The sequence below is a fragment of the Pseudophryne corroboree genome, chromosome 11 (assembly GCF_028390025.1).
Source record: "Pseudophryne corroboree isolate aPseCor3 chromosome 11, aPseCor3.hap2, whole genome shotgun sequence".
NCBI lineage: Eukaryota > Metazoa > Chordata > Amphibia > Anura > Myobatrachidae > Pseudophryne > Pseudophryne corroboree.
In genome coordinates, this window is record NC_086454.1 from 75,023,312 (window position 1) to 75,046,237 (window position 22,926).

Here is a 22,926-nt window from a genome sequence, read left to right on the forward strand (position 1 = left end):
GTAATCTCTGCTTAGCCATGTGTTTTTGACCCCACTGGTGTCGAAAATGGGTCCGTTCTCGACCATTACATTTTCACCTGTAGGAGAGGGCGAAAATAAATGGTCAAAATGAGAGAGGAAACAGGCGGAAACTGCCCGTAATAGAATACTGAAGTGTCAGATCCTCACTGTCCGAGAGGATCCGACACTAATTGAATGCTCCCAATAGTGTGAAATGACCAAGCCTTTTGGGGACAAGTACTTTCTGTGAAATTTCCTCCACGTGGTATTCTCTTGTCTCTGTGTATAATGGGAGGTCATTCTGAGTTGATCGCTAGCTGCTGAAAAAAATTGTGAAAAAAATAGCTTCTCTACGCATGCGTATGCACCGCAATGCGCACGCGCAATGTACGGGTACAAAGAGCATTGTGGTTTTGCACAGGTTCTAGCAAAGCTTTCTGTCGCACAGCCGATCGCAAGGAGATTGACAGGAAGAGGGCGTTTCTGGGTGTCAACTGACCGTTTTTTGGGAGTGTTTGGAAAAATGCGGGCGTGGCTGGGCATTTGCTGGGCGGGTATCTGACATCATTACCGTGTCACTCGCCGCAGCAATCATCGCACAGGATAAGTAACCACAGGGCTGGTTTTGCACAAAATGTGTTTGCAGGCGTTCACACACCTGCAAAGCAAAAAATGCACTCCCCCCGTGGGCGGCGACTATGCGTTTGCTCGCCTGCTAAAAACTGCTAGCAAGCTATCAACTCGGAATGACCCCCAATGTCCAGCAGGGTTGGGGAAAAACAAATTTGCTTGTTTTCAAGAATTTCCTGTACAGTTGTGAAAGAGACACTTTCAGAGGCAGAACTGCCGTTCGGGCGGGTTCGGATTCCGAGGAACCGAACCCGCTCATCACTAATATATATATATATATATATATATATATATATATATACCACAAAGTCGGGTGGCACTCAAGGGTCTCCGCAATGGTCAAAAACACAATAGATCCTGATGACAATTTAGACATTAAATCGAAACGTTGCTCTACAAGATCTATTGTCTTTTTAACCATTATGGAGACCTTTGAGTGCCACCCGACTTTGTGGTTTATGTGTGAGGTATGCTACCTGGGAGAGCACCTGGGCTGTACGTTTTTCAGCGGGAGTGCCGGTGTTTGGACTTTGTGTGTATATATACGTATATATATATGTATATATATATATATATATATATATATATATATATATATATATATATTGCACACATGCGGAAACCCCCCATCCCAAATCCTGCGTTTGCCCCTGAGTGTACCATATTTCCACTCTTATTTTTCCTTTTTTCCCCAGTATTATAAACTTAAAACTCAAAGCCAAAACCTAGATCTTTAGAAAGGACCTACCTACCAGAACGCTAAGTCCCAGTATATAAAGAGAGATCCTGTATTCACAACTTGTTCAATACCCTGACAGTTTGCTATCAATAAAATAAAACACAACTCAGTTTTATGGTTTAATTGCGTTATTTTTATTTGATGTTATTGCATGCAGGAGACTGTGGGGGGTATTTAATAAACAATTATCTCATAAACACTGGAAATTGTAGAGATGTTTGTTTAAAAAAAGAGATAAATATCTATTCTCCGTACCCTCCCACACCTGAAGAAGACATATTTATCTCTTAATTTAAACTAACATCTCCAGAAAACATAAATGTCAAATTTTCCAGCTTTTATGAGATAATTGCTTATTAAATATCCCTATGAGCTTTCATCTTCTCACTATTACATACATGGTAGGGACAGGACCATGCGGCAATGTATCGTCAGGTCCAGGCAGAGATGTGGTGGCAGGTCCACGCTGCTCGATGGTGGCCGGTCCATCCTGCATGGTGGTGGCAGGTCCACGCTGCAATATGGTGGCAGCTTCATGCTGCACGGTGGTGGCAGGTTCATGCTGCACGGTGGTGGCAGGTTCATGCTGCACGGTGGTGGCAGGTTCATGCTGCACGGTGGTGGCAGGTTCATGCTGCACGGTGGTGGCAGGTTCATGCTGTACGGAGGATAAATAGAGCAAAAATACCAGCGCTATGAGTTGTTTTGACCAAAGTATTGATAGGAAACAGTTGGATCAGTTAATCAGTATCTTTATTTTACTTACTGGGTATAAAATAATATTATTAAAACATTACTAAAAACCGTAATAGAGACTAAAATAGTCAATACAGCATATAAATAAAAAATGAGGAAAACATTAGTTAATCCTGTATGGCTCTGGAGTAATCAAAATATTAGGTTTTGCTGATAGGAACAGTACCTGCATGGTGGTGGCAGGTCCACGCTGCAATATGGTGTCAGGTTCATGCTGCAATATGGTGACAGGTTCATGCTGCACGGAGGAGGCAGGTTCATGCTGCACGGAGGAGGCAGGTTCATGCTGCACGGAGGAGGCAGATTCATGCTGCATATTGGTGGCAGGTCCATGCTGCACGGAGGAGGCAGGTTCATGCTGCACAGCGGTGGCAGGTTCTTTTTGCACGGTAGTGGCTGGTTCATGCTACACGGTGGTGGCAGGTTCATGTGGCGCTGTGGTGTCAGGAGCAGGCGGCGATGGTGTGCCATGTCCAATTTACGCAATTGTTCCAGCTTCATGCTGGACGGTGGTGGCAGGAGAATGCTGAACGGTGGTTTCTGGTCGATGCTGTGTGGTGGTGGCATGGCTACAGGAGGCAACATTGTCGCTTCTCACTGCAGGTATGGCAGTAAACTGTCTGGAGGAGAGCTTATCTAGCTACAGGGGCCATGAGTCAGTGACATCACAATTGTGCTGACATCACAATGAAGTGTAGATCACATGCAAGAGGACAAGGTCATTGTCCATTAACTAACAATATTGCCAGGGGCTGTAGGCTTAAATGAATTGATCAATATATGAACTAAAACGCCACTGTTTGTTAGATAATATAGTGAGTGCAGAGCCCCTGGGATTTCTATTTAAACACTGTGGTCACATACTGTGTAGCACCCCAAATATAGGAATACAGTAGGTGAGTGCCGTGGAATAGTGCTTTCGGTTTATTAGATTCATTTTGAAATTCATCTTTTTGTGATCACATTTTCTCATGCACCCTGTGGGGGAGATGTACTAAGCCTGAAAAGTGATAAATATCACTGTGATAAAGCACCAGCCAATCGACTTCTAACTGCCATGTTACAGGCTGTGTTTGAAAAATGACAGTTAGGAGCCGATTGGCTGGTACTTTATCACTGTGATATTTATCACTTTTCAGGCTTAGTACATCTGGCCCTGTTTAACTTAATTACAGAGGCGTAACTAGGGTTTTTGGAGCCCAGGGCAAGATCAATAATGGCGCCCCCCCCCCCCCCCCCCCCCCAAAAAAAAAATAATAATATTTTTTTCTTAATAAAAATAATAAATTAATAAAATGATAATAAAAAAAAAAATACAAAAGGAAAGTATGTGCCGACGCCACCGGTGTCACTGCATATAAAGATGTCAGGGTGTGTATGTATGTGTATGTAGGTGCAGTGATCGAAGTTGAATTTTTGAAGGTGGAATGAAAGAGTGCAGATAGCAATTATGCACGCGCCGAAGGGGCGCGCGCTCCGGAAAAGGGGCGCGGTCACTCAAAAGGGGCGTGTCCTTCAGTGTAGTAGGACCCCTTATACTATCTAGTACTGGTGCCCCTTTCACATTATAGCACACGGTATGAGCCGAAATTCACATTATAGCACACAGTATGAGCCGAAATTCACATTGCCCCACACGGCATGAGCCGAAATTCACATTATAGCACACAGTATGAGCCGAAATTCACATTACCCCACATGGTATGAGCCAAAATTCACATTATAGCACACGGTATGAGCCGAAATTCACATTATAGCACACGGTATGAGCCAAAATTCACATTACTCCACATGGTATGAGCCAAAATTCACATTTCCCCACATGGTATGAGCCGAAATTCACATTACAGCACACGGTATGAGCCGAAATTCACATTACAGCACACGGAATGAGCCAAAATTCACATTACCCCACATAGTATGAGCCGAAATTCACATTATAGCACACGGTATTAGCCAAAATTCACGTTACAGCACATGATATGAGCCAAAATTCCCATTATAGAGTTAGGGGATCCTACACCCAGAATTAACATGGCCTGTCGGGCACTATGATGAGGGGAGCCCACCCCCTTAATAGACTAATTGCAGAGTTTAGCAGCGGAAGGGCTTCAGCGGTTTCTCACCCCAAGCTGCGGCGCTTCTGCCACCTCCGACACTCCACATCTTCGGCACCACCCGGGATGCAGAGCACCGCACCGGGTATGCACCCTTTTCAGTGTGGTCTGCTGCGCTCCGAAGGGGTTCTTGTTTCATGCTGCAGGATCCCGATGTGCGCCTTCCTCCCCGCTGTTACTGTCACGGTAAGCATTAGTATCGTTTACCGCAGATGCCATTTTCTGAGGCATATGTGTTAAACCTCAGGAACTGAGATGCCCTTCTCACCATACAGCTGTGTGGCCGAGCCGGGCGGGGGGACAGCCAGCAGCAGCATGCCGGATATCAGCAGCAGAGGGTGCGGGCTGTACATACTTGAGGCAGCTGGATATTCAACAGTGCTGAAAGCCTCCGGAGCCCGCACCCCCGGAGCTGCAGTACACCGGCAGAGGACACCCATCCCCCGAACCCTGCGTAGCCCAAAGCCGGAGATCAGCAGCATGTTGAACGCGGAAGCAGAAGCTGCTTATTGCCGGTCAGCATGCTGCTGATCTCCGGCTTTGGGCTCCGCATGTGCATTACAGCCCCCACCCTCGGCTGCTGATATCTGGCATGTTGCCCCTGCTGCTGGCTTTCCACCCGCCCGGCTCGCCCACCCAGCTGGATGGTGAGTGAGAAGGGCATCTCAGTGCCCGTGGTTTAATACATATCTCTCTTCGGTAAACGGCCATTAGTACATCCCACACACACTGATTACACACACACAGACTGGCCACCCCCAAATCCTACACACACCCACTCAGACTACACACACACATTCTCATACTTCCCTCTCCCCCACACACACACACTGGACTGCAAAAATTTACACACACTGACACTGTTCCACACACACACAATTAACACACACTCACACTGTCCCACACACACAATTAACACACACTCACACTGTCCCACACACACAATTAACACACACGCACACTGTCCCACACACCAGTGGCGTGCGGTGAGGTCAGTGGCGTGCAGTGAGGCACTACAGCCATAATGTCCGCCGAATCCTGCCGATGACCCCTACCGCCACCGAGCCAATGCCCGCCACTGCCTCTGAGCCGATGCCCGCTGCCACCACCAATGGCTTACAAACTCGCCCACCATCAACTGACCCAGCCCTCCGCCACTAATTTGCAACTCAGTCCAAAGTCGCCAATGCCCGCTGCATGCCTGCTCATCATACTTGTGATATATTGTACATTTTTATAGAAAAAAATAATAATCAGTGTTTGGGACTGGGAAGGGAGTGGGAGGAGGACATGAATGCAATTTTGTTGTCCAGGGTTTCCATTAACTTAATGGAGAAGGGTCTGAATGGGTTAAAAATTTAAAAAAAACTGCGTGAGGTCCCCCTCCTAAGTATAACCAGCCTCGGGCTCTTTGAGCCGGTCCTGGGTGTTTAAATACTGGGAAAAAATTGGACAGGGGTTCCCCGTATTTAGACAACCAGCATCGGGCTCTTAGTCCGGTCCTGGTTCCAAAAATATGGGGGACAAAAGATGTAGGGGTCCCCCCGTATTTTTAAAACCAGCACCGGGCTCCACTAGCCAGGGACATAATGCCACAGCCGGGGGACACATTTATGTAGGTCCCTGCGGCCGTGGCATTACCCCCCCAACTAGTCACCACTGGCCGGGGTTCCCTGGAGGAGTGGGGACCCCTTAAATCAAGGGGTCACCCCCCCCTCCAGGCACCCAAGGGCCAGGGGTGAAGCCCGAGGCTGTCCCCCCCATCCGTGGGCTGTGGATGGGAGGCTGATAGCCATGTAAGTAAAAAAAGAATATTGTTTTTTGTTGTGGAACTACAAGGCCCAGAAAGCCTCCCCCGCTTGCTGGTACTTGGAGAACCTCAAGTACCAACATGCAGGGAAATAACGGGCCCGCCGGTACCTGTAGTTCTACAACAGAAAAAATACCCAAATAAAAACACAACTCACACACCGTGACAGTAAAAATTTATTAAAGCACACTGACACACTCACACATACTTACCTATATCCCACGCCGGTCACATCCACTTGTCCAGTAGAATCCAATAGGGGTAGCTGTAAAAATGAGAGACAGATTACTTACCTACATCCCACGCTGGTCACGTCCACTTGTCCAGTAAAATCCAGTAGGGGAATCTGTAAAAATGAGAGACAGATTACTTACCTACATCCCACGCCGGTCACGTCCACTTGTCCAGTAGAATCCAATAGGGGTACCTGTAAAAATGAGACACAGATTACTTACCTACATCCCACGCCGATCACGTCCACTTGTCCAGTAGAATCCAATAGGGGTACCTGTAAAAATGAGAGACAGATTACTTACCTACATCCCACGCTGGTCACGTCCAATTGTCCAGTAGAATTCAATAGGGGTACCTGTAAAAATGAGAGACAGATTACTTACCTACATCCCACGCTGGTCACGTCCACTTGTCCAGTAGAATCCAGTAGGGGAATCTGTAAAAATGAGAGACAGATTACTTACCTACATCCCACGCCGGTCATGTCCACTTGTCCAGTAGAATCCAATAGGGGTACCTGTGAAAATGAGAGAGAGATTACTTACCTACATCCCACGCCGATCACGTCCACTTGTCCAGTAGAATCCAATAGGGGTACCTGTAAAAATGAGAGACAGATTACTTACCTACATCCCACGCCGATCACGTCCACTTGTCCAGTAGAATCCAATAGGGGTACCTGTAAAAATGAGAGACAGATTACTTACCTACATCCCACGCCGGTCACGTCCACTTGTCCAGTAGAATCCAGTAGGGGAATCTGTAAAAATGAGAGACAGATTACTTACCTACATCCCACGCCGGTCACGTCCACTTGTCCAGTAGAATCCAATAGGGGTACCTGTGAAAATGAGAGAGAGATTACTTACCTACATCCCACGCCGATCACGTCCACTTGTCCAGTAGAATCCAATAGGGGTACCTGTAAAAATGAGAGACAGATTACTTACCTACATCCCACGCTGGTCACGTCCACTTGTCCAGTAGAATTCAATAGGGGTACCTGTAAAAATGAGAGACAGATTACTTACCTACATCCCACGCTGGTCACGTCCACTTGTCCAGTAGAATCCAGTAGGGGAATCTGTAAAAATGAGAGACAGATTACTTACCTACATCCCACGCCGGTCACGTCCACTTGTCCAGTAGAATCCAATAGGGGTACCTGTAAAAATGAGAGACAGATTACTTACCTACATCCCACGCCGGTCACGTCCACTTGTCCAGTAGAATCCAATAGGGGTACCTGTAAAAATAAGAGACAGATTACTTACCTACATCCCACGCCGGTCACGTCCACTTGTCCAGTAGAATTCAATAGGGGTACCTGTAAAAATTAAAATTATACTTACAAACTGCAATCCACAGGAGGAGAGAGAGAGAGAGAGAGAGAGAGAGAGGGAGAGGGGGGGGGGAGACTAACCTGCTGCTGCTGCTGCTGGGGAGACTGGCACACACTGCAGGGCCACGACGGGAGGACGGTGCCGGCGGAGGAGGGGGAGAGCCGCACACCGCCACTCCTGTCAGCGGCAGCGGAGGAGGACGGGGCGCACACTACAGACGCCAATAACCGCCGAGACAATTAACACACACACACACACACAATTAACACACGCACACTGTCCCACACACAATTAACACACACGCACGCACACTGTCCCACACACACAAATAACACACACGCACACTGTCCCACACACACAAATAACACACACGCACACTGTCCCACACACACAATTAACAAACACGCACTGTCCCACACACACACACACACACACACAATTAACACACTCACACTGTCCCACACACACACACACACACACACACACACACACTTAACACGCACACTGTCCCACACACACACACAATTAACACACACGCACACTGTCCCACACACACACAACACACACGCACACTGTCCCACACACACACAATTAACACACACGCACACTGTCCCACACACACACAATTAATACACACGCACACTGTCCCACACACACACAATTAACACACACGCACACTGTCCCACACACACACAATTAACACACACTCAAACTGTCCCACACACACACACAATTAACACACTCACACTGTCCCACACAGACACACACACACACACACACACACACACAATTAACACACTCACACTGTCCCACACATACACAATTAACACACACGCACACTGTCCCACACACACACACAATTAACACGCACTCAAAACTGTCCCACACACACAATTAACACACTCACACTGTCACACACACACACAATTAACAAACACGCACTGTCCCACACACACAATTAACACACTCACACTGTCACACACACACAATTAACACACACACACTGTCCCACACACACACAATTAACACACGCACACTGTCACACACACACAATTTACACACACTCAAACTGTCCCACACACACAATTAACACACTCACACTGTCCCACACCACACAATTAACACACACGCACTGTCCCACACACAACACACACGCACACTGTCCGACACACACACAATTAAACACACACACACTTAACACACACACACATACAAAATGTCCCGCACCCCCTTCCCGCTCACCTGCACTCACTGCTGTTCAGGGGCCGCACGCCCCCCCCCCCCCACCCCCCCGAGGTCGCGCACGCGCATGCGCGCACCTCCGCGGGTCGCGATCGCGACCCGCGATCGCGTACACAGTCACTTTGCAGGGGGGAGGCTCCTGGCTGCCGCTGCCTGTCTTTTGTGACAGGCACAGCAGCCGGGGAGACAGGGAAAGCGCCGCGGGTAGCGCCGGCGGAATCCCTGAAGCATGGGGCGAGTGGCCGTGCAGGTGCCGGTGGCGCCCCCCTCTGTTGGGGCTGCCATGGCGCCCAGGGCACGTGCCCTGCTCGCCCCGTGCTAGATACGCCTCTGCTTAATTATAGCTTGTATCAGCTGTTTTCCTAGGAGCTTAACAACAGGTGTGTTGGTAACGGTCTCACCTTTATAAGTAAAGTTGCTGTGAGCTTTAGACAGATAGCATGACCAAAGTTTAACACTATAATGTGATAGATATTTTCATGATAATTATTTAGAGCCAATAGAGTAGGACCTGCAGAATAGTGGAGTCCCTTGCCGGGGCTGCAGTTACGTTGCTGGCGGACAGGGATACCTACGCCGGAATCCCGACCGCTGACAATGCGCCAGCTGGAATCCAGGCAAACAGGGGCTATTACCCACTCGTGGGTGTGCACTAAAGTGGGAATAGAGCACGCAAGGGGACTCTATCTATCTATCTATCTATCTATCTATCTATCTATTTATCTATCGCTCTCTCTCTGTCTGTCTGTCTGTCTGCCTGTCTGTCTATCTATATACACACACACACACACACACACACACACACACACACGTAACTGTATATATGCACACGTGTGTGTGTGTGTGTGTGTGTGTGTGTGTGTGTGTGTGTGTGTGTTTTGCATATGAGCTGCAAATGGGGCGGGAACAAAGCTGTGATGGTGTGAAAGCCAGAGAGAGGGGAAGAGCAAAGTGTGGGGACTATATATATATATACATACATACATACATACATACATATATTACAGTATTCACACATATAATACATATTATATATATATATATAATATATTATACAAACCACTGTATTCACACATATATATATATATATATATATATTATACAAACCACAGTATTCACACATATAATACACATATATATTATAAAATCCCCAGTATTCACACATACATACATACATACATACATACATACATACATATATTGTACAAACCACAGTATTCACACATATAATATTAAATATATATGGAATCTTGATCAAAATATATATTTCTGCTAGTGCTTGCATGCTGTACCTTTTATGGAGCCATCCTATCTGAGGCTCGGTGATCAGAAGCAGCTAGCAGGACCTGACATCCCGATCACCAGTCAGCAGCACTGCAGGATCAGTCACTCGGCTGTCTGGGCAGCCCTCATGGAGATGAGTTCACACTCGGCTGCATAAGATTGACGTGGTGAGGTCGGCACATAGGACATCATGCGGTGTGCTGTCACGCGGGGCGCTGAGACACTATGCAGTACAGGGGGGCTGGTGCAGCTGCAGCCTACCGTGCGGCCATGTATCTGGTGGTGTTTGAAGTAAACTGCCGCTGGGGTTTAAGTGGGCGGAGCCTCTGGCTGCCGCTGGCAGGAATGCTGTAGTGTTGCAGGTGCCCCCCCATTTCAGCAGTGGGCCTATTTGATGGTGGGCCTGGAGCTGCAGCTCATCAGCCCTATTGTTAATCCGGCCCTGGGAACGTCCTAAGAAGGTATAGGGGAGAATAATAGTCATCACTTTTCGACATTTCAATATCAATTGAAGCGCTGTTTTCCGCCCTGTCGAAAACTCTGAAATGTCGAAAAACACACGGATGGAGGGTAATCTCTGCTAGCCATGTGTTTTTGACCCCACTGGTGTCGAAAATGGGTCCGTTCTCGACCATACATTTTCACCTGTAGGCAGAGGGCGAAATAAATGGTCAAAATGAGAGAGGAAACAGGCGGAAACTGCCGTAATAGAATACTGAAGTGTCAGATCCTCACTGTCCGAGAGGATCCGACACTAATTGATGCTCCCAATAGTGTGAAATGACCAAGCCTTTTGGGACAAAGTACTTTCTGTGAAATTTCCTCCACGTGGTATTCTCTTGTCTCTGTGTATAATGGGAGGTCATTCTGAGTTGATCGCTAGCTGCTGAAAAAAATTGTGAAAAAAATAGCTTCTCTACGCATGCGGTATGCACCGCAATGCGCACGCGCAATGTACGGGTACAAAGAGCATTGTGGTTTGCACAGGTTCTAGCGAAGCTTTCAGTCGCACAGCCGATCGCAAGGAGATTGACAGGAAGAGGGCGTTTCTGGGTGTCAACTGACCGTTTTTTGGGAGTGTTTGGAAAAATGCGGGGCGTGGCTGGGCATTTGCTGGGCGGGTATCTGACATCATTACCGTGTCACTCGCCGCAGCAATCATCGCACAGGATAAGTAACCACAGGGCTGGTTTTGCACAAAATGTGTTTGCAGGCGTTCACACACCTGCAAGCAAAAATGCACTCCCCGTGGGCGGCGACTATGCGTTTGCTCGCCAGCTAAAAACTGCTAGCAAGCTATCAACTCGGAATGACCCCCAATGTCCAGCAGGGTTGGGGAAAAACCAATTGCTTGTTTTCAAGAATTTCCTGTACAGTTGTGAAAGAGACACTTTCAGAGGCAGAACTGCCGTTCGGGCGGGTTCGGATTCCGAGGAACCGAACCCGCTCATCACTAATATATATATATATATACCACAAAGTCGGGTGGCACTCAAGGGTCTCCGCAATGGTCAAAAACACAATAGATCCTGATGACAATTTAGACATTAAATCGAAACGTTGCTCTACAAGATCTATTGTCTTTTAACCATTATGGAGACCCTTGAGTGCCACCCGACTTTGTGGTTTATGTGTGAGGTATGTTACCTGGGAGAGCAGCTGGGCTGTACGTTTTTCAGCAGGGAGTGCCGGTGTTTGGACCTTGTGTGTATATATACGTATATATATAGTATATATATATATATATATTGCACAGTGGCGTAACTACTGCCCCCGCAAGTCCTCGCGGTGGCTTGGGGGCGAGGGGCTGCGGGGGCGCCACTGATTACAGCAGACTGACATGCGACGAACGTCCGCATGTCAGTCTGCTTTATTGGAGGACACGGCGGGCGCAGCGTGTGCCTATCCTGTGTCCCTCCTGAGCCCTGCATCATCTCCGGCGGCCCGCGGGTCTAATAGGGGGAAGTGCCGTCCGTGAGCCAATTAGAGCTCACGGACGGCACTTCCCCCTATCAGACCCGCGGCCGCCGGAGATGATGCAGGACTCAGGAGGGACACAGGAGAGGGCACACGCTGCGCCGCCGTGTCCCTCCAAGTTCTCCAACAAGCGGCGGCTGCACTGCGGCATATCTGTCACGGGGGGGGAGAGAGAGGAGAGGGTGTCTGGCACCGGGGAATATATGGCCATTGGGGGGGGGATGTCAGGCACTAGTTGGGATATCCGGCACTGGGGCATATATGACACTGTGGGGGGGGGCGGGGGATATCTGGCACTAGGGCATATCTGGCATTGGGGAAGGGGGGGGGGGGGATATCTGGCACTGGGGCATATATGGCACTGGGGGGGGGGGGGGATATCTGGCACTAGGGCATATCGCACTGGGGGGGGGGGATGGTCTGGCACTGGGGGGGATATCTGGCACTGGGGCATATATGGCACTGGGGGGGGGATATCTTGGCACGGGGTGGATATGTGGCACTGGGGGGGGGGGGGATATCTGGCACTGGGAGGGAATATCTGGCCTGGGGCTTATATGGCACTGGGGGAGAATATCTGGCACTGGGGGGGAATATCTGTCACTGGGGATATATGGCACTCGGGGGGAATATATGGCACTGGCGGCATATCTGGCACTGGGGGAATATCTGGCACTGGGGGCATATGTGGCACTGGGGGGGAATATATGGCACTGGCGGCATATCTGGCATGGGGGGGAATATCTGGCACTGGGGGCATATGTGGCACTGGGGGGGAATATCTGGCACTGGGGGCATATCTGGCACTGGGGGGGTATATGTGTACCTGGCACATGGGGGGGGGGGGCTATATTTGGCACCGGGGGCATGTGAGTACCTGGCACCGTGGGGAAATATCTGGCACTGGGGACATATGTGGCACTGGGAGCACAGCCCTAGCAACAAGGACTACCTCCTAGCAACGAGCATGACACCCAGTGCATGAAACACCTGACAACGAGCATGACACCAGTGCATGAAACACCTGGCAACGAGCATGACACCCAGTGCATGAAACCCCTGACAACGAGAAGGTAATTGAAAAGTAATTAGAAGCCTTACTGTAGGACTTAATGTGTAATGGGCATTACGGTGTGTGGCATAATGTAATCACGGACACAGTGGCGTAACTACTGCCCCCCGCAGTCCTCGCGGTGGCTTGGGGGCGAGGGGCTGCGGGGGCGCCACTGATTACAGCAGACTGACATGCGGACGAACGTCCGCATGTCAGTCTGCTTTATTGGAGGGACACGGCGGGCGCAGCGTGTGCCTATCCTGTGTCCCTCCTGAGCCCTGCATCATCTCCGGCGGCCCGCGGGTCTAATAGGGGGAAGTGCCGTCCGTGAGCCAATTAGAGCTCACGGACGGCACTTCCCCTATCAGACCCGCGGCCGCGGAGATGATGCAGGACTCAGGAGGGACACAGGAGAGGCACACGCTGCGCCCGCCGTGTCCCTCCAAGTCTCCAACAAGCGGCGGCTGCACTGCGGCATATCTGTCACGGGGGGGGAGAGACGGAGAGGGTGTCTTGCACCGGGGAATATATGGCCATTGGGGGGGGGATGTCAGGCACTAGGGGGATATCCGGCACTGGGGCATATATGACACTGTGGGGGGGGGGGCGGGGATATCTGGCACTAGGGCATATCTGGCACTGGGGAAGGGGGGGGGGGATATCTGGCACTGGGGCATATATGGCACTGGGGGGGGGGGGGATATCTGGCACTAGGGCATATCGCACTGGGGGGGGGGGGATGTTCTGGCACTGGGGGGGATATCTGGCACTGGGGCATATATGGCACTGGGGGGGGGATATCTGGCACGGGGTGGATATGTGGCACTGGGGGGGGGGGGGATATCTGGCACTGGAGGGAATATCTGGCCCTGGGCTTATATGGCACATATGGCACTGGGGGAGAATATCTGGCACTGGGGGGGAATATCTGTCACTGGGGATATATGGCACTCGGGGGGAATATATGGCACTGGCGGCATATCTGGCACTGGGGGAATATCTGGCACTGGGGGCATATGTGGCACTGGGGGGGGATATATGGCACTGGCGGCATATCTGGCATGGGGGGAATATCTGGCACTGGGGGCATATGTGGCACTGGGGGGGAATATCTGGCACTGGGGGCATATCTGGCACTGGGGGGGTATATGTGTACCTGGCACATGGGGGGGGGGGGCTATATTTGGCACCGGGGGCATGTGAGTACCTGGCACCGTGGGGAAATATCTGGCACTGGGGACATATGTGGCACTGGGAGCACAGCCCTAGCAACAAGGACTACCTCCTAGCAACGAGCATGACACCCAGTGCATGAAACACCTGACAACGAGCATGACACCCAGTGCATGAAACACCTGGCAACGAGCATGACACCCAGTGCATGAAACCCCTGACAACGAGAAGGTAATTGAAAAGTAATTAGAAGCCTTACTGTAGGACTTAATGTGTAATGGGCATTACGGTGTGTGGCATAATGTATCACGGACATTGTGGTGTGTGTCATAATGTGTCACAGGCATTACGGTGTATGGTATACTATATCGCGGGCATTGTGATATGTGGTATAATGTCTCAGGGTCATTGCAGTGTGTGGCATAATGTATCACGGGACATTGCGGTGTGTGTCATAATGTGTCAGGCATTACGGTGTGTGGTATACTATATCACGGGCATTGTGGTATAATGTCTCAGGGGTCATTGCAGTGTGGCATAATACATAACGGGCATTGCGGTGTGTGGCATAGGGTATAACGGGCAGGGCATTGCGGTATGTGTCACAGGCATTACGGTGTATGGTATACTATATCACGGGCATTGTGGTATAATGTCTCAAGGTCATTGCGGTGTGTGTCATAATGTGTCACAGGCATTGTATGTGCTATAATGTAATCAGGGGCATTGCAGTGTGTAGCATAATGTATAACGGGCATTGCGATTCCTGTCATAATGTGTCGGGGGCATTACGGTGTGTGGCATAATGTGTCGGGGGCATTACAGTGTGTGCATATTGTGTCATGTGCATTGTTGTGTGCGGCATAATGTCTAAGGGCCATTGCAGTATGTGGCATAATGTATACTGGGCATTACTATAAGGAGGAAAAATGACAAATAATGTAAGGGGCATGAATCAGGATTATTTTTCTTTCCTGTGGTGGCTAACGTCTGGGCGTGCAGGTTGCAAAACTGGGGTATAAGGTAGTCTTTTCCTGCAATACCACGCCCCTTTACGAGAAACCACGCCCATTCCAACAAAACCACGCCCCTTTTTTTGCAGCGCGCGCCTTCGGCGCGCGCATATTTGTCCCTTTCTTGCTCCCAGTTATGCAGCGGGGGGGGGGGGGGGGGGGGGGGCGCCAAAATTTTTTGGCTTGGGGGAGAAAAATTTCTAGTTACGCCACTGATATTGCACACATGCGGAAACCCCCCATCCCAAATCCTGCGTTTGCCCCTGAGTGTACCATATTTCCACTCTTATTTTTCCTTTTTTCCCCAGTATTATAAACTTAAAACTCAAAGCCAAAACCTAGATCTTTAGAAAGGACCTACCTACCAGAACGCTAAGTCCCAGTATATAAAGAGAGATCCTGTATTCACAACTTGTTCAATACCCTGACAGTTTGCTATCAATAAAATAAAACACAACTCAGTTTTATGGTTTAATTGCGTTATTTTTATTTGATGTTATTGCATGCAGGAGACTGTGGGGGGTATTTAATAAACAATTATCTCATAAACACTGGAAATTGTAGAGATGTTTGTTTAAAAAAAGAGATAAATATCTATTCTCCGTACCCTCCCACACCTGAAGAAGACATATTTATCTCTTAATTTAAACTAACATCTCCAGAAAACATAAATGTCAAATTTTCCAGCTTTTATGAGATAATTGCTTATTAAATATCCCTGTGAGCTTTCATCTTCTCACTATTACATACATGGTAGGGACAGGACCATGCGGCAATGTATCGTCAGGTCCAGGCAGAGATGTGGTGGCAGGTCCACGCTGCTCGATGGTGGGCCGGTCCATCCTGCATGGTGGTGGCAGGTCCACGCTGCAATATGGTGGCAGCTTCATGCTGCACGGTGGTGGCAGGTTCATGCTGCACGGTGGTGGCAGGTTCATGCTGCACGGTGGTGGCAGGTTCATGCTGCACGGTGGTGGCAGGTTCATGCTGTACGGAGGATAAATAGAGCAAAAATACCAGCGCTATGAGTTGTTTTGACCAAAGTATTGATAGGAAACAGTTGGATCAGTTAATCAGTATCTTTATTTTACTTACTGGGTATAAAATAATATTATTAAAACATTACTAAAAACCGTAATAGAGACTAAAATAGTCAATACAGCATATAAATAAAAAATGAGGAAAACATTAGTTAATCCTGTATGGCTCTGGAGTTATCAAAATATTAGGTTTTGCTGATAGGAACAGTACCTGCATGGTGGTGGCAGGTCCACGCTGCAATATGGTGTCAGGTTCATGCTGCAATATGGTGACAGGTTCATGCTGCACGGAGGAGGCAGGTTCATGCTGCACGGAGGAGGCAGGTTCATGCTGCACGGAGGAGGCAGGTTCATGCTGCATATTGGTGGCAGGTCCATGCTGCACGGAGGAGGCAGGTTCATGCTGCACAGCGGTGGCAGGTTCTTTTTGCACGGTAGTGGCTGGTTCATGCTGCACGGTGGTGGCAGGTTCATGTGGCGCTGTGGTGTCAGGAGCAGGCGGCGATGGTGTGCCATGTCCAATTTACGCAATTGTTCCAGCTTCATGCTGGACGGTGGTGGCAGGAGAATGCTGAACGGTGGTTTCTGGTCGATGCTGTGTGGTGGTGGCATGGCTACAGGAGGCAACATTGTCGCTTCTCACTGCAGGTATGGCAGTAAACTGTCTGGAGGAGAGCTTATCTAGCTACAGGGGCCATGAGTCAGTGACATCACAATTGTGCTGACATCACAATGAAGTGTAGATCACATGCAAGAGGACAAGGTCATTGTCCATTAACTAACAATATTGCCAGGGGCTGTAGGCTTAAATGAATTGATCAATATATGAACTAAAACGCCACTGTTTGTTAGATAATATAGTGAGTGCAGAGCCCCTGGGATTTCTATTTAAACACTGTGGTCACATACTGTGTAGCACCCCAAATATAGGAATACAGTAGGTGAGTGCCGTGGAATAGTGCTTTCGGCTTATTAGATTCATTTTGAAATTCATCTTTTTGTGATCACATTTTCTCATGCACCCTGTGGGGGAGATGTACTAAGCCTGAAAAGTGATAAATATCACTGTGATAAAGCACCAGCCAATCGACTTCTAACTGCCATGTTACAGGCTGTGTTTGAAAAATGACAGTTAGGAGCCGATTGGCTGGTACTTTATCACTGTGATATTTATCACTTTTCAGGCTTAGTACATCTGGCCCTGTTTAACTTAATTACAGAGGCGTAACTAGGGTTTTTGGAGCCCAGGGCAAGATCAATAATGGCGCCCCCCCCCCCCCCCCCAAAAAAAAAAAAAAATAATATTTTTTTCTTAATAAAAATAATAAATTAATAAAATGATAATAAAAAAAAAAATACAAAAGGAAAGTATGTGCAGACGCCACCGGTGTCACTGCATATAAAGATGTCAGGGTGTGTATGTATGTGTATGTAGGTGCAGTGGTCGAAGTTGAATTTTTGAAGGTGGAATGAAAGAGTGCAGATAGCAATTATGCACGCGCCGAAGGGGCGCGCGCTCCGGAAAAGGGGCGCGGTCACTCAAAAGGGGCGTGTCCTTCAGTGTAGTAGGACCCCTTATACTATCTAGTACTGGTGCCCCTTTCACATTATAGCACACAGTATGAGCCGAAATTCACATTGCCCCACACAGCATGAGCCGAAATTCACATTATAGCACACAGTATGAGCCGAAATTCACATTACCCCACATGGTATGAGCCAAAATTCACATTATAGCACACGGTATGAGCCGAAATTCACATTATAGCACACGGTATGAGCCAAAATTCACATTACTCCACATGGTATGAGCCAAAATTCACATTTCCCCACATGGTATGAGCCGAAATTCACATTACAGCGCACGGTATGAGCCGAAATTCACATTACAGCACACGGAATGAGCCAAAATTCACATTACCCCACATAGTATGAGCCGAAATTCACATTATAGCACACGGTATTAGCCAAAATTCACGTTACAGCACATGATATGAGCCAAAATTCCCATTATAGAGTTAGGGGATCCTACACCCAGAATTAACATGGCCTGTCGGGCACTATGATGAGGGGAGCCCACCCCCTTAATAGACTAATTGCAGAGTTTAGCAGCGGAAGGGCTGCAGCGGTTTCTCACCCCAAGCTGCGGCGCTTCTGCCACCTCCGACACTCCACATCTTCGGCACCACCCGGGATGCAGAGCACCGCACCGGGTATGCACCCTTTTCAGTGTGGTCTGCTGCGCTCCGAAGGGGTTCTTGTTTCATGCTGCAGGATCCCGATGTGCGCCTTCCTCCCCGCTGTTACTGTCACGGTAAGCATTAGTATCGTTTACCGCAGATGCCATTTTCTGAGGCATATGTGTTAAACCTCAGGAACTGAGATGCCCTTCTCACCATACAGCTGTGTGGCCGAGCCGGGCGGGGGGACAGCCAGCAGCAGCATGCCGGATATCAGCAGCAGAGGGTGCGGGCTGTACATACTTGAGGCAGCTGGATATTCAACAGTGCTGAAAGCCTCCGGAGCCCGCACCCCCGGAGCTGCAGTACACCGGCAGAGGACACCCATCCCCCGAACCCTGCGTAGCCCAAAGCCGGAGATCAGCAGCATGTTGAACGCGGAAGCAGAAGCTGCTTATTGCCGGTCAGCATGCTGCTGATCTCCGGCTTTGGGCTCCGCATGTGCATTACAGCCCCCACCCTCGGCTGCTGATATCTGGCATGCTGCCTCTGCTGCTGGCTTTCCACCCGCAAGGCTCGCCCACCCAGCTGGATGGTGAGTGAGAAGGGCATCTCAGTGCCCGTGGTTTAATACATATCTCTCTTCAGTAAACGGCCATTAGTACATCCCACACACACTGATTACACACACACACACAGACTGGCCACCCCCAAATCCTACACACACCCACTCAGACTACACACACACATTCTCATACTTCCCTATCCCCCACACACACACTGGACTGCAAAAATTTACACACACTGACACTGTTCCACACACACACAATTAACACACACTCACACTGTCCTACACACACAATTAACACACACTCACACTGTCCCACACACACAATTAACACACACGCACACTGTCCCACACACCAGTGGCGTGCGGTGAGGTCAGTGGCGTGCAGTGAGGCACTACAGCCATAATGTCCGCCGAATCCTGCCGATGACCCCTACCGCCACCGAGCCAATGCCCGCCACTGCCTCTGAGCCGATGCCCGCTGCCACCACCAATGGCTTACAAACTCGCCCACCATCAACTGACCCAGCCCTCCGCCACTAATTTGCAACTCAGTCCAAAGTCGCCAATGCCCGCTGCATGCCTGCTCATCATACTTGTGATATATTGTACATTTTTATAGAAAAAAATAATAATCAGTGTTTGGGACTGGGAAGGGAGTGGGAGGAGGACATGAATGCAATTTTGTTGTCCAGGGTTTCCATTAACTTAATGGAGAAGGGTCTGAATGGGTTAAAAATGTAAAAAAAACTGCGTGAGGTCCCCCTCCTAAGTATAACCAGCCTCGGGCTCTTTGAGCCGGTCCTGGGTGTTTAAATACTGGGAAAAAATTGGACAGGGGTTCCCCGTATTTAGACAACCAGCATCGGGCTCTTAGTCCGGTCCTGGTTCCAAAAATATGGGGGACAAAAGATGTAGGGGTCCCCCGTATTTTTAAAACCAGCACCGGGCTCCACTAGCCAGGGACATAATGCCACAGCCGGGGGACACATTTATGTAGGTCCCTGCGGCCGTGGCATTACCCCCCCAACTAGTCACCACTGGCCGGGGTTCCCTGGAGGAGTGGGGACCCCTTAAATCAAGGGGTCACCCCCCCTCCAGGCACCCAAGGGCCAGGGGTGAAGCCCGAGGCTGTCCCCCCCATCCGTGGGCTGTGGATGGGAGGCTGATAGCCATGTAAGTAAAAAAAGAATATTGTTTTTTGTTGTGGAACTACAAGGCCCAGAAAGCCTCCCCCGCTTGCTGGTACTTGGAGAACCTCAAGTACCAACATGCAGGGAAATAACGGGCCCGCCGGTACCTGTAGTTCTACAACAGAAAAAATACCCAAATAAAAACAACTCACACACCGTGACAGTAAAAATTTATTAAAGCACACTGACACACTCACACATACTTACCTATATCCCACGCCGGTCACATCCACTTGTCCAGTAGAATCCAATAGGGGTAGCTGTAAAAATGAGAGACAGATTACTTACCTACATCCCACGCTGGTCACGTCCACTTGTCCAGTAGAATCCAGTAGGGGAATCTGTAAAAATGAGAGACAGATTACTTACCTACATCCCACGCTGGTCACGTCCACTTGTCCAGTAGAATTCAATAGGGGTACCTGTAAAAATGAGAGACAGATTACTTACCTACATCCCACGCTGGTCACGTCCACTTGTCCAGTAGAAGCCAGTAGAGGAATCTGTAAAAATGAGAGACAGATTACTTACCTACATCCCACGCCGGTCACGTCCACTTGTCCAGTAGAATCCAATAGGGGTACCTGTAAAAATGAGAGACAGATTACTTACCTACATCCCACGCCGGTCACGTCCACTTGTCCAGTAGAATTCAATAGGGGTACCTGTAAAAATGAGAGACAGATTACTTACCTACATCCCACGCTGGTCACGTCCACTTGTCCAGTAGAAGCCAGTAGAGGAATCTGTAAAAATGAGAGACAGATTACTTACCTACATCCCACGCCGGTCATGTCCACTTGTCCAGTAGAATCCAATAGGGGTACCTGTGAAAATGAGAGAGAGATTACTTACCTACATCCCACGCCGGTCATGTCCACTTGTCCAGTAGAATCCAATAGGGGTACCTGTGAAAATGAGAGAGAGATTACTTACCTACATCCCACGCCGATCACGTCCACTTGTCCAGTAGAATCCAATAGGGGTACCTGTAAAAATGAGAGACAGATTACTTACCTACATCCCACGCTGGTCACGTCCACTTGTCCAGTAGAATTCAATAGGGGTACCTGTAAAAATGAGAGACAGATTACTTACCTACATCCCACGCCGGTCATGTCCACTTGTCCAGTAGAATCCAATAGGGGTACCTGTAAAAATAAGAGACAGATTACTTACCTACATCCCACGCCGGTCACGTCCACTTGTCCAGTAGAATTCAATAGGGGTACCTGTAAAAATTAAAATGATACTTACAAACTGCAATCCACAGGAGGAGAGAGAGAAAGAGAGAGAGATAGAGAGAGAGAGGGGGGGGGGGGGAGAGACTAACCTGCTGCTGCTGCTGGGGAGACCGGCACACACTGCAGGGCCACGACGGGAGGACGGAGCCGGCGGAGGAGGGGGAGAGCCGCACACCGCCACTCCTGTCAGCGGCAGCGGAGGAGGACGGGGCGCACACTACAGACGCCAATAACCGCCGGGACAATTAACACACACACACAATTAACACACGCACACTGTCCCACACACAATTAACACACACGCACGCACACTGTCCCACACACACAAATAACACACACGCACACTGTCCCACACAGACAAATAACACACATGCACACTGTCCCACACACACACTTAACACACTCACACTGTCCCACACACACACACACACACACACACACTTAACACGCACACTGTCCCACACACACACACAATTAACACACACGCACACTGTCCCACACACACACAATTAACACACACGCACACTGTCCCACACACACACACAATTAACACACACGCACACTGTCCCACACACACACACAATTAATACACACGCACACTGTCCCACACACACACACAATTAACACACACGCACACTGTCCCACACACACACACAATTAACACGCACTCAAAACTGTCCCACACACACAATTAACACACTCACACTGTCACACACACACACACACACACACAATTAACAAACACGCACTGTCCCACACACACAATTAACACACTCACACTGTCACACACACACACACACACACACACACACAATTAACACACACACTGTCCCACACACACACAATTAACACACGCACACTGTCACACACACAATTTACACACACTCAAACTGTCCCACACACACAATTAACACACTCACACTGTCCCACACACACACAATTAACACACACGCACTGTCCCACACACAACACACACGCACACTGTCCGACACATACACAATTAACACACACACACTTAACACACACACACATACAAAATGTCCCGCACCCCCTTCCCGCTCACCTGCACTCACTGCTGTTCAGGGGCCGCACGCCCCCCCCCACCCCCCCCGAGGTCGCGCACGCGCATGCGCGCACCTCCGCGACCGCGACCGCGTACACAGTCACTTTGCAGGGGGGAGTAGGGGGAGGCTCCTGGCTGCCGCTGCCTGTCTTTTGTGACAGGCACAGCAGCCGGGGAGACAGGGAAAGCGCCGCGGGTAGCGCCGGCGGAATCCCTGAAGCATGGGGCGAGTGGGCCGTGCAGGTGCCGGTGGCGCCCCCCTCTGT

At 49.3% G+C, this 22,926-nt stretch overlaps 1 protein-coding gene across 1 annotated transcript; it reads right to left on the bottom strand.

Moving 5' to 3' along the window:
• Positions 1 to 1,745: 1,745 nt before the first annotated feature.
• On the bottom strand, positions 1,746 to 17,042 carry LOC134968643 (uncharacterized). Its single transcript, XM_063944170.1, has 4 exons — positions 16,624 to 17,042; positions 16,113 to 16,359; positions 2,292 to 2,459; positions 1,746 to 2,027 (listed from the first exon to the last, which is right to left on the bottom strand). The coding sequence occupies exons 1-4, from the start codon at positions 17,040 to 17,042 to the stop codon at positions 1,746 to 1,748; spliced, it is 1,116 nt and encodes a 371-aa protein (XP_063800240.1).
• Positions 17,043 to 22,926: the final 5,884 nt, after the last annotated feature.

Bases quoted from the DNA above. Each gene is read 5' to 3' on its own strand.
- LOC134968643 (XM_063944170.1), bottom strand. From the start codon at position 17,042: ATGTTGCCTCCTGTAGCCATGCCACCACCACACAGCATCGACCAGAAA. The intron at 16,360-16,623 runs GTACTGTTCCTA...TCCTCCGTACAG, and splicing joins GACCTGCCACCACCATGCAG to CATGAACCTGCCACCACCGT. The intron at 2,028-2,291 runs GTACTGTTCCTA...TCCTCCGTACAG, and splicing joins GACCTGCCACCACCATGCAG to CATGAACCTGCCACCACCGT.